Source organism: Penicillium riverlandense (assembly GCF_028828495.1).
Source record: "Penicillium riverlandense strain IBT 135883 chromosome Unknown utg000001l_segment0_segment0, whole genome shotgun sequence".
NCBI classification, from domain to species: Eukaryota; Fungi; Ascomycota; class Eurotiomycetes; order Eurotiales; family Aspergillaceae; genus Penicillium; species Penicillium riverlandense.
Genome location: NW_026643194.1, coordinates 2,171,324 through 2,187,032, shown reverse-complemented (window position 1 = coordinate 2,187,032; position 15,709 = coordinate 2,171,324). Strand labels below are relative to the sequence as shown.

The 15,709-nt window shown below is 50.5% G+C and overlaps 5 protein-coding genes across 5 annotated transcripts; 2 read left to right on the top strand and 3 right to left on the bottom strand.

Moving 5' to 3' along the window:
* Positions 1-145: 145 nt before the first annotated feature.
* Positions 146-691, top strand: N7474_000892 (uncharacterized protein; the record flags this gene model as incomplete). Its single annotated transcript, XM_057192307.1, has 1 exon — positions 146-691. The coding sequence occupies one exon, from the start codon at positions 146-148 to the stop codon at positions 689-691; it is 546 nt and encodes a 181-aa protein (XP_057057260.1).
* A 394-nt stretch (positions 692-1,085) lies between these two features.
* N7474_000891 (gluconeogenesis factor YvcK family protein) lies at positions 1,086-2,683 on the bottom strand (the record flags this gene model as incomplete). Its single annotated transcript, XM_057192306.1, has 2 exons — positions 1,086-2,434; positions 2,488-2,683. The coding sequence occupies 2 exons, from the start codon at positions 2,681-2,683 to the stop codon at positions 1,086-1,088; spliced, it is 1,545 nt and encodes a 514-aa protein (XP_057057259.1).
* Positions 2,684-3,165: 482 nt separating this feature from the next.
* Positions 3,166-4,398, bottom strand: N7474_000890 (C-terminal binding protein; the record flags this gene model as incomplete). Its single annotated transcript, XM_057192305.1, has 4 exons — positions 3,166-3,884; positions 3,956-4,038; positions 4,092-4,303; positions 4,351-4,398. 4 exons carry the CDS (start codon positions 4,396-4,398, stop codon positions 3,166-3,168), a joined length of 1,062 nt encoding a protein of 353 aa, XP_057057258.1.
* Positions 4,399-5,163: 765 nt separating this feature from the next.
* N7474_000889 (thioesterase domain protein) lies at positions 5,164-6,273 on the top strand (the record flags this gene model as incomplete). The annotated part of the gene is made up of 1 exon (XM_057192304.1): positions 5,164-6,273. The coding sequence occupies one exon, from the start codon at positions 5,164-5,166 to the stop codon at positions 6,271-6,273; it is 1,110 nt and encodes a 369-aa protein (XP_057057257.1).
* A 141-nt stretch (positions 6,274-6,414) lies between these two features.
* atmA (DNA-binding protein kinase TEL1) lies at positions 6,415-15,579 on the bottom strand (the record flags this gene model as incomplete). The annotated part of the gene is made up of 8 exons (XM_057192303.1): positions 6,415-6,434; positions 6,494-7,451; positions 7,505-8,566; positions 8,624-9,014; positions 9,071-13,921; positions 13,978-15,333; positions 15,407-15,449; positions 15,501-15,579. 8 exons carry the CDS (start codon positions 15,577-15,579, stop codon positions 6,415-6,417), a joined length of 8,760 nt encoding a protein of 2,919 aa, XP_057057256.1.
* Positions 15,580-15,709: the final 130 nt, after the last annotated feature.

The following is a 15,709-nucleotide window of genomic DNA, read 5'->3' as shown; positions in this document are numbered from 1 at the left end:
CGGGCTTATCGATTATGGCCGCCACACCTCTTTCTTATCCGAGCGTTTGTCTGCTCTCTTTTCTTCCCACCGATAAGGGAAAGCTCAGCCCTCTTCGGCGTCTTCCCTGGACCATGCGAACTGAGGCAGAAATCATCACGTCGCCATGAACAGCCACGCCTCTATCGTCGATCTCACCTCGTCCGCTCCGTCCACTAGACCTCCCCGGCCCTTCCCCGTCCGCCTCTCCTCATCACCGCAACAAGCCACTGGAGACTTTGCCTCCTCTTCTTCCTCTTCCTCTACGCCTCACAGGGGCCGACAAATTCACCGTGGTGTAAAGCGCCGGCGTCTGAGTAGTGACAGTGGCTCCCGGGCATCGGCACCATCGGCGCTGGCTCAGCCGGAAGATGATGAAGACTTCGTGGAAGCAATCGACTTGACAGGTGTGGATGGGTCCGTTTCGCTGGCAAAGGCACTGGCAAAGCAGCGAGAGGATGCAGTCAAAGCTCAACAATCGCTCGAACACGGGAAGGGGCGTTCGGTTCTGGCCTCGTACAACTGCCCCGTGTGCATGGACACACCCGAGGATGCGACAAGCACAGCCTGTGGTAAGTCATCCGGTCCGAAAATTCTTCGGCGCAGGACATGGGCACTGATTCTCAGTCTACAGGTCATCTCTTCTGTCACAAATGTATCATCGACTGTTTGAAAAACAGCGAAGAACAACGCACCGACTCGTCAGGCAAAACACAGCGAGGCACTTGTCCCGTGTGCCGGAAACCTCTCACCAGAAACGAAGCGACTGGACCAAGGAGGAGCCTTATTCCCCTGCAACTCAAGTTGATGACGAAGAAAAGAGGCGCCCCCACTCTTGAAAATGTATAGGGTTGCCATCTTGCATCCGTTCTTTTTGTTTCGCATTGCGGGTTGGAGCATTGTTAGGCCGGCGTTCTTTTTCTGGATTTCGGATGAGGTGGACTCTATCAGCGAGCTATGAGAGACATGATTCGCATGGTACATAGTTTTTAGACATAGCCCACGGAATTGTTAATGACGTTTATGCATTCCTAATCTTCTCATCAGATACTCATACAGCTATTCGATCATCGTCTTTTTTCTCTTGGAGCAGGGTCAAGGGTATTCCGTCTCCCTAGTCCCCAACCCACGCCTCCATGAACCATCGCATCGCCTTTCTTCCCAAGCACAACCTCGAGAGCCTGTATGAGCGCATTCGCGTCGTACTGCATCCCGACCACTGTTTCGGTATCGCCATCCATGCGTGTAACTTTCCGTCCGTACAGACGAAGAGTCTCAATTCCCATTTGCGCGAGTCGCTCCCGGTCCACATGGGGCGTTCCGGGCCCGTCGAGGTGCAAGATATGAGTGACATAGGAATTATAAGGAAGAGAATCAGGGGACTGTGTTCTGGCGACACCCTCTGATGAGCCCCGATGCTTGGGGAATTCATACGGCCCGCGTCCGCGGCTCCCTTCCCCTGCTCGCACGATTGCCTCGACAAAATCCGACGCCGCGAATGGCTCAGGCGAAGGACCGGTCTCGCGGTCCAACGACCCGTTTAAAATCAGGATCTTGTGACGAGCGGGACTGGACACGATGCTTTTTCCCACTCCGCGGAGGATGATCGCGGGTATGATGGATGTGTACAACGATCCAATGCTGTAGATGATAGCCTGCGCATCGTGTAATGCTTCTAGGACTCGCGGGTTGGCGGGCGGGCGTATCTCCTGACCGTAGGGATTGATGTACCAGATCCGAGTGATCCGGCAAGGCAGCTCTTCGTTTGCGGATTTGCTGAATGAGATGTTTTTGTTGCGGAGCGTGGCGAGTGATCCGGGTAGATGGTCGTCCTCGTATGAGATGGACTCCTCTTTGTCTGACCGGTCTGTATCCTCGCAGTCGTCGCCATCCGCAAGAAGAAGACTGGGGCGTCTGGCTCCTGCAGACTTCTGGAGAGCGGATGCTTCACTTGGGTGAGAGATGCTGTTCTGGCCGACGATGACAGTCCCGTTGGCCAGTGATGCCGAGATATGATGAGAGAAATTGGAATTGATTGCGGGGATGACGCGCACGACATCTGACGGCACGCCACAGATGCTTCCTAGGAGATAGATGGCGCTCTCGAAGCTGCCGCTGAAGAGCCGCGCGCCCGTCAGGAAAAGATTCCCCACGCTGGCTGAGCTGAAGTCGAATGTAGAAGACGGCGGCCTTGCTCGCTTCAAGATCTCCAAATTCAACAAGTTGAAAAATGACCGGATCAGCTCTTTCTTTGCCGGTGCAATGGTCTTCCACAGGTCAGATGTGCCGTCGACAATGGTCTGCCATTCAAGCGACGCGGCGGCACCTTCAGCAGGCAGCCGGTGGTTGAACAGCGCCTTGATAGCCAACCTCTCGGGATTAGCCGGTGCATCTGGAATCAAGCGCACCAGTCTACCTGCGGAGAATGTCAGCAAATGTGATCTGGTGGGTGGGACGACGGTGACGCACTTCGAACATCGCCGATTCCAGGGCCGCCAAATATGCGGATCAACTCCGATGACGAGCCGCCATTGTCACTGATGGGGATGATGTAGCTAAGTGGGCAGTGTTTGCTTTCTCGGACGGCGTTGAAGACATCCACCAAATTATTCGCAGCGCTTCCTCCCGAGAAGACAACGATTCCTCTGTTAGACGTGGCCGTCATCGCGGCAGGTTAGAGAAGGTTTGACGCCGCGCAGACCAAATCTAGACTGTTTCTCGGGAAGACCGATTTAACTGATCAATCAAAAGAATCAACTTCCAAAATTGAGATGCCGACTGAGAGAAATCCCAGGGGACAAGTGTTGCTTTGCAGAGTGTTCATATGCTCGGTCCGAGACATGGCGCGCAACAATGACACATTTTCTGGAAACGCCACGAATGCCACAACGGCGGTCAGCCTCAACCACAACGCTGGGTGATGTGAATATGGATAAACAGAAGCTGCTAAAACCATGCAACTGGGGTTTTTTAGACCGTGTTGATTGATTTTACCCAAGTTTTTTTGTTTTTGCTTTTTCAAATGCCGGAGCTACGTACCATAGTGGCCGATATATATCTCTCAGCTTCTACACTGCGATCTTTTCCACTTCAAAACTACTCTACCCTCACTCCTCAAATCACAACTTCTAGTTAAATCGGTGATCCCTAGGCCATGTCCGGTGTGATCACATTGCTTTTGCCTCCATCAATCAAAACGTCCCTCATGGTCTCCATACTCTTGACTCGGATTTCATCGAAGCCTTCGGGGCAGTAAAAGGCAGTATGACAGGTCAACACCAACCGTCCAGTCAACCAATCCTCATTCTTCCGGTAAGCGCGGATAAGCGGGTGTACCCTGTCTTCAGGGATTGGCTCCTCGGGCAAGACATCCAAGCCAGCGCCTGATAGGATCCCCTCCCTCAGGGATCTTTCAACGGCATCAAGCTTCAAAACCTCTCCACGACTTGTGTTCACCAAGATTGAGCCCTTCGGCATCAAACTCAATAGATCCCACCCGATCATATCGCGGGTTTCATGTGTGCAAGAGCAGTGGATGCTCAGGGTGGTGCTGCGGCGAAAGAGCTCTTTGATGTCCTTGACGCGCTCGATATTGTAGGTTTTGTCGAATCCATTTGGGACATAGGGATCGTAGAATATGACTCGCCAACCAAATGCCTTGGCCCGAAGTGCTGCAGCGGTACCTATACGACCCAATCCGAGGACACCAAAAGTGGCACCTTGTAACCGTGCCACGAGGGGGGTTTCGACTACCATCCAGGGCTTGACATGCGGCTCACGCTGCAGGTCATGATGGAGCAAAATACCGCGGCGAAGTGATAGGGCCAAGCCCAGGGCATGATCTGCAATCTCAGAGGTGCCGTAGTCTAGAATTATGTCGGCACGAATTAATATTCAACTCTGCGACAGGGAAAAGGATTATAGGAGGAAGGCGAACCAGGAACGTTGCACACCGTTACTCCTCGCTTGGCCAGAGCAACTCGATCCAAACGATCATAACCAACTCCCATTCTGACAATGCTGCGAGGCAGTTAGTAATTTTCAATGGGACATTTGCCAATGAGAACACCCACACCTTGAGCCGCGGAAATAGAGCAGCGTCTTCCGCTGTGAACCGCATCTTCAGCGTCAGAATCCCATCGACTTTTTGCCTTAGGTCTTCGGGGACTGCGGACCATGGCATAGGTGTAGGAGCGCCTGTGGGAAAAAGGTCCAATTGAAGGTAATTGATCGTGCAAGGCCCCGGAAGATTTGAGCGCAAGATCTCTTGCTCGACAGTATCATCCTAGGAAGATGTCAGTGGCATACAGCGGACTGGTACGAGTGACTTACAGGGTAGAGCCCATCCGCCTGGATGATTGTATACGTCGTTTCGGCCATGTTAATCGTTTGTCCACTCAGAGATATGAAGTGGGTTGTGATCAAGGGTTTAACAGAGGATGGAGCCCTGAAGTCTTCTATCAAGGAACAGGTCTTAACCTCACAACTTGACTGTGGATGATGTCGCACTGCACCTTGTTCCAAAGATCAATCTGGCCAATTTACTGCCACCAAAACTTTACAATGTCCAAATTGTCCTAATATCCCACCTAGTAAGGAGAACCCAACTACCCCGCCCCCAAATGGGGCTCTGGCGTCGGCCAGTCCACCGAGTTCGGGTTTACTCCGAGAACAACGTACTCCGATTCGGCTTGATAACCCCCCAATAGACCACTAGATTGGACGAGATGAGAGAATATCTTTCTTAAAGTATAAGAGGATTGTGTTTTAATTTAATCTGCCTCAATTAATTACTTTTTTTGAGTTGTGAAAGTTTGAGATCAAACTCACATCGCGGCTTCCACCAGAAGCCCGGTCATTGTTCAATTTTCAACAATACGACTTGGCCGGACAACCGATCAACTTCGGCTTTTACCGTAGAAGCAATCTCGGACAAGAATAGAATAAAATAATAATATTGGCGCGTGAAAGATGACCTCAGCGAACCACAGCACGACTTGGCCGGAGAACTGATCAACTTCGGCATTTACCGTAGACGCTTTCCCCGAGATTTATTCGCTCCACATCACCTCCCCCAGGGAATGTCTACACTGTGCTGCGATCGATAATACATAATAGAGCAACTGCCAGCGTATTCTCTGCAACATGGCAGTTGCCAGCCAACCTGGGACCCTCCCCTTATATCCAGGGGAGGTTTTAGACACCATTGCCGGCTTTCCGACGATTTATCATTATCAGCCAGCCGACAACCCGGAGGCGTCGGAAGCATCGAAACCACTTGTCGTCTGCGTTCCAGGAGCATTGCACTCAGCTCGCATTTTCTATGGCGGACATCAGGGACACCGCCCAAATGACTTTCTGGCCTACTGGCTCAGCAAACTCGGGTTTGGGGTACTGTCCCTATCGTACCCCGTAGAGACGAGTCCTCCGACGATGCCGCTGACGGGTGCGACGTTCAGGCTCCAGGATTGGGGCCGACAGGCTGCGGCGACCACCAAAAAAGTCATTGAGCAGAAGTCTCTGACCACTCGATCCGTGATTCTGCTCTCATGGAGTATGGCCGGTAGGATGGTTGTTCCATTCAACATCGCAGCCAAGGAATTAGGCTTGGACGTGAAGCAGATGATCAGCCTTGCGGCTACGCCGGGCATGTCGAGCATTCGACCTGTTTCACCTGGCATGATCTGCACTCCTGCGGGCTATTTTAGCATTCCGCCACGCCTCGAAAACTTCTACGACCAAGTAAACGCCATGAAGCCCTTGAACAACAACCTGGAAACGATACCTCGCGACATATACCTGCGAGAGTACCTTGGAGGCACGCCGGTCAACTTGATTGGCCTGCGACTCAAGTATGACGGGAATGGAGCCTTTGTCCAAGATGAGAAGACCCATGAAGAGGATTCTCAAGTGTTTGACATGGCCAATACTCCGTTCATCTCAGCCATTTCTCACCTTGATATTGAGGACGCTAGCCATGCCCTTGGAGATAAGGCAGCTTGGGGCTTTCTCCTGACATACAAGTTGGAAAGCATGATCGGGAAACAAGGACTCTCGAAGATAAAAGGAACACCTAAGTGGTCCCAGGTGTTGGATCTTGTACACTCCGCACCTTCGAGATTGATGGCATATATCGATGGCAATCACTTTTTCTTTGTCGGCGAAACAAGTGCTCGAAAAACTGCAGATATTGTAGTTAAGCTCCTGGAAGAGGGGACATCCATTCAGAATGAGCTATCTGCGCTTTTAGCGTGAGTCAACTGATCAAACTAAGACTGGATGTGCTACGAATTGAACAAATACAAGAAATGTCATTTTTAACAAAGTTTAAAGTACATTTGACCCTTTACACACATCCAAAAGACACTTTCGATGTATCGACAGCCCGCATAGGCCTCATGCGTATGACGCCCAACCTGTAGAGAGATAATTTTGATTAGCGATGGTACACTGTTGCAACGATTGAGATACATACCACAATAGAGCAGAGCAAGGTTCTTTTCGTCTGTTGCCTGTTGAATCAATTCATTGACAGTGGCTGTGACGCTTAGGGTTTTGCTCAATTTCTTCGCGACTACTGTCAAGGCGCGATCGGCCTCGCCCGGTTCATTCGCTGAAGATTTATCCTCTGTGCCGGGTAGAACAGGGGGCCCGTCACCTGCCTCCTGGTTGTCCTGGATTTTCTTCATCCGCAGAGGAGATAGAGTCCAACTGTACAGTGGATCATAGCGAAGCACGTCGAGAATGGTCATGATGCTATACGACTCTTGCCGCAGTGCCTCCAATGTGAATTCACAGCAGCGCCGGAAGACACCTTCAGTCTTGGTGATGCCGAAACCATCGACCAGGTCCCGGGTCAGTCGAAATGGCACCACTTCAGGGACGGGCAGAATACGCCCTTGTTCAAAAGCTACTCCCAGGTCGATGTGCACCACCTCTCCGGTTTTCTCGTCCAAGAGGATGTTATGCCCATGTCGGTCACCCAGACCGAGTACATGGCCCAAGATGGAAATAGCAGCTGTGCTTCGTGTGTACGCCAGCCGCTTGCTGAACCAGTCATCAGGGTTGTTAAACTTCTCCATGAAGAAATATTTCAACACCGGGTTGAAATGCTCCGTGACCGACCGGTAGGTTCTGATGCGTTGCTCAAAGGATCCGGTCTGGACGTCGGAGATCTTTTTGCGACAGCTGCTGGGTTTCATGTCCTTTGGGAAATATCGCTGGTGCGCGGGCATCAGGAAGTCGTGCAAGGGCATGGTGTTAGGAACGAATTCGATAATCCCGGAATTAGACGTCAGCGGAAGGACCTTGTAAGTTCTGATGCCCAAGTTTCGCTGTCGAGTAGGCTGGTGGTCCTTCAAGAGACAGCTAACTTGCTCGAACACTTGCTCCATGATGGCGTCTTGGCGCAGGTCGTCATTCCCTCCTTTGTACTATATAATTCTTAGTGTGATTTTCGAAGCGTAATTGTTAGGTTCAGTCTTACCAGTTGCTTGTACTGCACGCCGTCACTGGCAACGGCAGTCACAATCTTCGGCGCACTGACTCCCGACGCAACGGTGAAATGAGAATGGAATTTGACAATTATGGGAACATAACTGTAGTCACAGTCGGCGCGGAGGTCGATTTTCATAGTCGGCGGTGGCAGCTTGTAGGTAGCAACATCTTGTCCAAGGCGTTGGCCGGTGGAAAGGGACTGGAGTGACACTTTGGCACCGCTTTTGTACTTGGAGTTTGGTCTGTCGACGGCAAACCGGACATAGCTGATATTCACATTATGAACAGCGACCCATGTTGGTCCTATGTCTTTATCGTTCTTCAAACGTTCTACCAACTGATTGGCAGCACGGTAACGAGAATGAGACGACTGGTCTTTGCCTCCCTTGGACTTGCTGCTGGCAAATATCTGATACATGCCGTGGAAAGGATGCTCTGCGCAGATTCTGAACACCAGCTCAGTGAGTAACGACTGGAAATCATCGGAGACATCAAGTAGGCGAGATGACAACTGATTCATCAAAGGTGCAAACTTTCGACTAGGCACATATCTGAGATACCTGGCGACAGCTGCGTTGGCGGTTTCGCTGTCGGACTTGTCGAGCCAAAGGGCGCAGAACCGGAGAACGTCATTGTTGTAGGCGTCGCTTTCCCTCAAACAAAGTAGGTAGTTTTCGAGGCACTGCTGGAGGAATGCCTGACGGCTCCGGTGTAATCTTTGATACTCACGGTCGTCAAGATCAAACCATTGCTTCGCTTTGGCCCGGTATATCTTCAACGACTCTTTCTCTTTACCCTCAGCAGTCTTCAGCATGTCTTCAAGGCCAAGAACTTCCTTTTCCTTGCGATTACGTAATTCTTTGACACGCTTGAAGTCCTCCAATCCGTCTGGGTTGAGGAGTTGTTGATCACAAAAGGTGGCAAAACCATGATAGACGCGACCAGCCTCTTCACCCTCTGACTTCCCTTTGAGCTCTTTAACTGCAGGGTATAGGTATTCTTGAAGGATCGAATCTGGTTTCTCCAACCGTGCTTCTGCGACATGGTGGCCCTGGCAAGGATGTTAGACGCAAGAACGAAATGGACCACGACAACGCAAAATTCTCACCAGTGTTACAAGCAATTCAGAGCGACTGAGAGCAATTGCTTGCTTGTGAAGGTCTCCGTTGCCGTTTAGATGTTGGAGCATTCGGATGGACGCAGTCATCTCACCCTGATCCCAAAGAACGTTGGCTAGGTCGAATTTCGCAACACCTTCAATGTCCATGCCCAGTTCCACACAACGATCAGCAAGTTTCGATAGACTGATTGCAGACTTCAATGACGCTTGAGAAACGCCATGGCTCCGGGTGATCTCCAGCGACTGGCGAATAACCTTCACTTCCAAGAGTTGAGAGTCCCGAGAAGCTAAACTCATGGATGACTGCAGATAATCATGCTTTCTTATTGATGAAAACAGCGCTTCATGCCAACTCAGAATCTCTCCCACCTCATGGTAGCTGATATTATTAGAACACAATCGAAATTCCACAAAGGTAACAGGGCTAGGACGAACCTTTCCGTTTTCAACCAAGTGTTTCTGGCCATGATTTTCTTCCATTCTTCTTCCACTGCCTCGGACGATGACGAATGTAGGACATCACTCATCTCGGTCATTATGCCCAGCGCTCTCATTGCAGACCGCATTTGAATTGCGGACCGACTTTTATTAACAAGGGAGTCAAGGGTTGTCAACAGACACTCATCAATGGTGCCAACGACCTCCGTTAAAGATCCCGACAGGTTCAAGCTTTGAAAAGCCCGGAAGACGGTTGCCGACGACGAAGAGTCTAGAGGCGAGACAGGAATATCCCATTTCTGAAGGCTTGTTGCTGCCTGTAGCATGCTTTCGGAGGAACCAGGTGTATGTTTCGCACCACCAGAAGCAGAGAGCATGGTGTTTGCGATTCCTTGGAGATTGGTTGCATTCAAAGCTTTCAACACCCCAGATGAGCTGGCTGTGTCCGACAGCTGAATCTCACTGTCGTACTGTGCGCTCTGAAAGAGAAGGTTTTTCAGACCAGAGCCCTCGTACTCCAACCTTTCCATCACAGTAGACAGGGAGGAGCTTTGTTGAATGCCGTAGAACAAGTCCGGATCATCTATGTTTTTGAAAACATCATGCAGAAGCTCGTATGGAGGCTCATACTTTGCAACAGATGAGCGTCGGGTACCCGAGATAACTCGGGATGCTTGAATCTCAAGAAACAGCAGAGATGTTTTGTGCAGACCGCATCGGTGTGCGGCCGAGGACGATTCTCCGAAGTCGATGTCTAACCACTTGTCTCGTTCGACTATAGTAGATTCGTCTGGTTTGGGTTGATTGCGCAGATACAGGATACAACTGATCACAAGCTGCGCATGGGATACTGTGGCTTCATCCACCTGGCACAAGACTCGTTTGAATGAGTCCGAAATGGTCTGTCGGACGATGCCTCTCTCGTCATCCTCTGACAGAAGCACACCGTGGACGAGGTGTGGCATCAGCCGCACGGCTAAGGTGGGAATCACGTTGAGAATCTTGCGCAGGGATCCAATGACCGGGTGGTCTAGAGCGGCGTTGCACAGAAACAAGGCAACATTACGCGCCCAATCAGTGACAGAGAGCTCTGATCCGTCGGGGGATGTATTGTTACATCTTTCCAGCTCTGAGAGCGAGAGCGATATAGCAGGGCAGTGGTAAGGGCTCCAAATAAGAGTCTTCATCAATGTCTCCCCGATCACATTTTCATATTGTTGAAACTCATTTTGTTCCACAACGCCGTTGATGATAAGCTGCAACGTATGCTCAACCAACCCAGCTTCTGGGTGGTTTTCTCCCTGTAGCATATCGCACAGCACTTGAAGGATACTTCCATTGGACTGGAGGAAAACATTGGGCAATAAACAGCTTTCAGGCACTTCGAACAACGAAAGGTCCTGCTCTCGAAGTAATAACTGGTTTATTTTGCCTGTGGTAGCGAAAGATCTCCCAAAGGCTCGGGCTGCCCACAGTCGGTATCCGACACCTCCGTTGAAGTTGTGAAGGGTATGCCAGACAGAAACAATGTGAGAAGCAGGATCGGTCAGGTCGTCTGTATCCTTAACGCTGCCATCGGGCACGGAGTTGAACTCTGGACACAGCAATGATAGAACTACGTCTGCTATTGGTTTGCTCAGCAAGGCATGTTCGGAGTCTCGGTCATTGAGCAGCCCGAGAACTAGCCCCTTCTCGCTCTGGGAGCTCGATGATTCCTCTGCCGTTGAGTATTGTTGAGCTAGGCTCACCAGCCGAGTAAACGAATCTTGAATCTCAGAACTCCAGGCGGGGGAACAACAGCTCCCCAGAAACCCAGATAACCATTGATGAAATTTTCTGGAGTTTGATAGCACTGTTCTGAACTGGCTATCCTGAGTCGTACTTTCGGGTGATAACAAGAAAAGTTTGCGCAGAGTGACTAAAATGGACACAGCGATCCCAACCGTAAACCCAGGCCTTGTCATCATGTAAGCCTTTCCAGACTCAAGGAGATACCAAATGATTCCGAGGGCATCTTCCGAGCAATGAACATCGGCGAGGAAGGGCCGAAGAGCATGAAGGGCCATCTCAAAAGGGTAATCCTGGAGCATAACGGGACCAGCCACACAGACCAGGATTCTGATTTTCCGAATGACAGAGCATGCGTGAAGAGAGCCCAGAGCAGGATGAATTGTTTCCAAAAGCGAGCGACAGATAAACGAGGCCAGCGTGGGGGTCCATATTTGCTCAAGCTCAAACCCGGTGCGCTTACATAGAAACTCGAGTTCATCCAGTAGATATCGTGCTCTGAATGACGGTTGCTGATTTGCTGGGAGGACACTGTGCGACGAACTTTTGCTGGCTATGAGTGTTTGGATGTCAAGCGCATACCGGAAACTCTCTCGCTTTGAAAATGCCCTCTCGATTTGATCGTAGTGGTCGAGTGATTTGAAGAGAATTGCAATGATCCGAGGAAACTGGTTCTCGATCTCTGCCATAAACCCGTCGGCGCCAAGCAATTTTCTCAGTCGAATCTCCACGCCTTTGGGTTGGCTGCCCTGGCCTGGAGGAGTGCTGATATCTCTCGCGATGCTGTATGCTTCAGCTCGGTAGAAAGATGCTCTCAGAAGGTCAAGATGAGGTTCGCCGAGGTATTCGCCAAGCTCAGACGTTTCTTGATCTTTGCCGCGCATAATCATCTGGCCCACAATCTCATCTCTGGCATCATTGAGCATATCTTTCAGACTGGGATACCCAAAGATACTGAAAGGCATAGACAGAACAGTCTGTGTTTCAGTCCAAGTGTAGAGAATTTGAGAAGAGAAAAGCCGGAAAAGCTCTCTTGCGTCTTGCAGGCCAAGATTTTGCGAGACGAATGCCATGCATTTTCCAGCATACCACAGAGATGACGGCACTTGAGCGGGTGTCTCGAACATATGATATATGCTTCTGCGCAATAATGTATGCCATTCAGAGGCAAGACGAGACAGCACAAACAAGCGAAGTGCAATTCCTTCAACCCAGTCTGGGTCTCTAGGCAGGCTCTCCAACACATCATTGAAAATGGCGTCATGATCTTTAAGAATGTAGCGCTGGAATAGGCTGGGAATAAAGCTTGCGGTGTTGAACTTGACTTGGATATCCCCTTCCTGGAGAATGGTAAAAAGGGAGGTGCGCGGCGAAGGGAGACCTTGGTCACTACCATAAGATGGACGTGAAGAAAGGATCATTCGGATGAGGCCAGTCAACGCAACGGAAACTCTAGGCGAAGCTTTTCTGCGGGCCACGAGCACGTCCATGAACCAATTGTACAAATCCATGGCTGACTCGCTCAGGTTGTCATTCTGCTCGCTTGTCCAAGAATCAACAAAGCTGGCCATCATTTGAATGCACAGACACAAAGAAGTTTCACATCGCTCCATCTCGTAGGATTGTAAACACTTCTCACCCAGGTCTTCGAGGATATTGAGTAGACCAGATCGGTTCATGTTTGAACAAGCCCGATAGACTTCGGGCAATATCTCGTGGGTAGCCAAAAGATCCGATTCATCAAGGCTGACCAGATAATCAAGGAGAGATGAACTGGCCAAAGGCTCAGATGATTCATTTTCGACAGAGGATCTCAGAAGTATAGACATGTGAACAGTCACACGACGTTGAAACGAAGCGGCATCATAAAGTAATGGCAGTGATTCTCGGTTCAAGGCCACCATAGACTCATCTGGAGATACTTGGTCCCTCGTGACTATTAATCGATCATCCAAATCCATCAAGTCTTTTGACGGAGGGTCTTTTTTATGGCTCTGTCGAATGCCTTCTAGTATCCCAGCAAGTGGAGTGAAGAGTGCGAAAAGATTCGCTCGAAGGACAGGATGGGAACTGGAGAGGGCGACGGGGCCAAGAAGCGGTGGTAGAAGCTCTAGGCAAGGCCGGGTAAAGTTTTCGTCGCGAGCCGCCAAAAAGGTGCATATGGAGGCCCAGAGCCGTTGCGAATTCTGTTGCAAATCTTGTACGCGAGAGTCAAGTTGAGCTGGAAGACAGGATACATACATCGCCGTCACTATGCAAAAAGAACACAGTACCTGCAAAATGTCTGGAGTAATATGGTGTGATCTGTCCTCAGTCATGGCCTGCCACGCTTGTATGAACGTCTCGGATTTGACTCGCAAGAGATCTAAAACCACTGTATCATCGGGATCTTGTCGAGCAGATGGCTGCCAGGATGTTATTGCCTCCAGCTCCCATGGATCAACATGATCCATAATGCCTCTGATATCGAACAGATAGTCCAGTAATCTTCGGTTCTCATGGAAGAAATACCACTTTCTAGCCACGACACCAGTCAATCCTTTAAATTGGGAGCGCGGGACTGTAAAGGGCCGATTCGTGCAAGCCAACAACAGACCCAGCAGTTCCGGAGGCCGAGCGAAAGAGGCAATGTGAGCCGTTTGGACCCGATCTGTCATAGTACCTGAAATATTGTTGTCAATACCCGCAAGCAGGCAAAGGATGGATATGAGCACCATACCGATTGTCCAAACTTCCCTCAACCAACTACAGATCTGCTTCGATGCATCTTGCGTCGCTCCTGGATTCAATTGGTTCCTCATCTGGGCTACCAATGTCCACAGACTCAAGGAGGTATCGGATATTGTAGAGGGACCATTCAAGCTGGCAGAAGATAACATTGAGCGCACTGTTTCTGTCACAAGAGAATGTTCCAGCAGGTCACATTGGAAAATTGAGCTCATGAGGTGGCACGCAGCCCTGGAAGTAACGAAAGAAGAGAACGCGCGGACCGTGAGACTCAAAACCCTTGGCCAGTACAATTTGAAAGTCGGTAATTTCGCATCTTGACCGTTTGCAATGCTGGTGGCGGACACCGACTTAGTTGGGAATATACTTTCGGAAACGGGAACACATACCTTTCCAGCGCCACCATTGTCCATGACGAGATCGCACCGTTGCCATCTAGGATGTTGAGAACAAGCCGTTGAAGGAACGACTCCTTTGTCTCAAGATCGATCTCAGCCTCGAGGAAAGGAATCAGCTGTAGAGCACAGATTCTCCTTGAGCCTGTTGCAGAAACCGAGTCTCTGAACACATCTTCTATCCCAGAATTCATGCGCTGTTTCTTGGTGGGGGTCTCGCTGGCGGAGTCTTCGACGGAAAGGTGAGTAGTGACGGCTTTTGACAATTTCAACAACTGGGCGATAGCCCAGACGACTGTCCAATTATGCTCGGATCTGCTATTTCCAAGGCATGGCCCGTAGATCTGTTGTACCTGCGGCGTTCCTCTGGGATAGAATATTGACTCGTCGAGCTGGAGGACTTCTTTTTCAGATCGCCTGACATATTCCGAGTACAGCGTCTCAGCCAGCCCTTCGATCGAGCGTGCTAGCTGGTCAGAGGGTTTCCTCTGGGCCGTGTCCCCCAGCGCTACTATGCACAGCATCACGTTGACAAGTAGCTCATCCTTCAGGCCATGGTGCTTAGTGGTGGCCCACAACTGTCGGATTACTGGGACCAGGCCCAACAGAGATGACCGGGCTAGTTCGCACTGATCGAACAACACCTTGAAAATGACTGTATTAATGCTATTGAATGCAAGCTGCTGCGCGTTTCCTGCCATGACCGAGGCAGACTTGACGAAGTCCGCCAACCCGCGAAGGATGTTCTCGGCTGATGTATAGATTGGAGCATTGGAGCTCGCGGTCAGAAGTTGAATACACACTACAACTTCTCCGATGGCATTTCTATAACCCACATACTTTTCTCTGGGGGTCGGAGCGGGTGTCGCCCGTGAAGGAGTTGAATGGCTGTCACTAGCATCCAGAGGGTCTTCAGCAGCAGATCGACGTCCACTTCGAATACTGAGTTGGCTCTCATCCGTATCCAGAGTGCTAATGCCTGCGAGACAGAATTCCATGAGTTTTTCCCATTCTGCGTCGCCAAGATGCTCCGTGTGAGGGCGGTAGCAGAGGAGTGCGGACAAGCATTTGGTATAGTCCACACTGAGAGCCTCCCACAGACCTTCCCCTGGGAGTGGAATGGTCTCCGTGATGTGATCAATGATCGCTCGGACGGATTTGGTCCGCAGGTTCCGCAGAAACACATCGACCGCTATCCGAACTACCGACGCACATGTTGACAGCCGAGTTGTAGACGAGCTCTTGGAAGTAGCGGACCGTTGAACACGGTTATAGACTGATCTCTCGACCGCGATGAACCGGAATAGGGACTCGAAGATCTTGTGGCAGGCCTTGTCGTTTAATGTTTGTCTAGAATGATAGCATCGCTGGTCAGTACTTGAGCACAACAATCTTGGAGGGCTTTGGACTGGATGATGCGTACAACTTGGAGCTCTGTTTGTTTTGCTGAAGAATATGCTTCAAGTCTAGCATGGGGGTCAGCAGTAATCATATCATGGATTCGAGCTCGGACAGACCTGCCAATCCATCAGCGCGCTCCTTCTGCCTCTCTGAAGTGATTGCTGCAATTGCTTTGTCCAAGAAGACCTCGCCCATGGTGTTTTATCGCGTTGGTCTTCACCTCACCCATGGCGCACTCGGCTGGGCAGGATTGTATTGGGAGTTGTTGTTTATGTGACGAAGTGAGCTCCCAAAAGGGAAGGCCTATCGATCGGGGCGGTGGGCG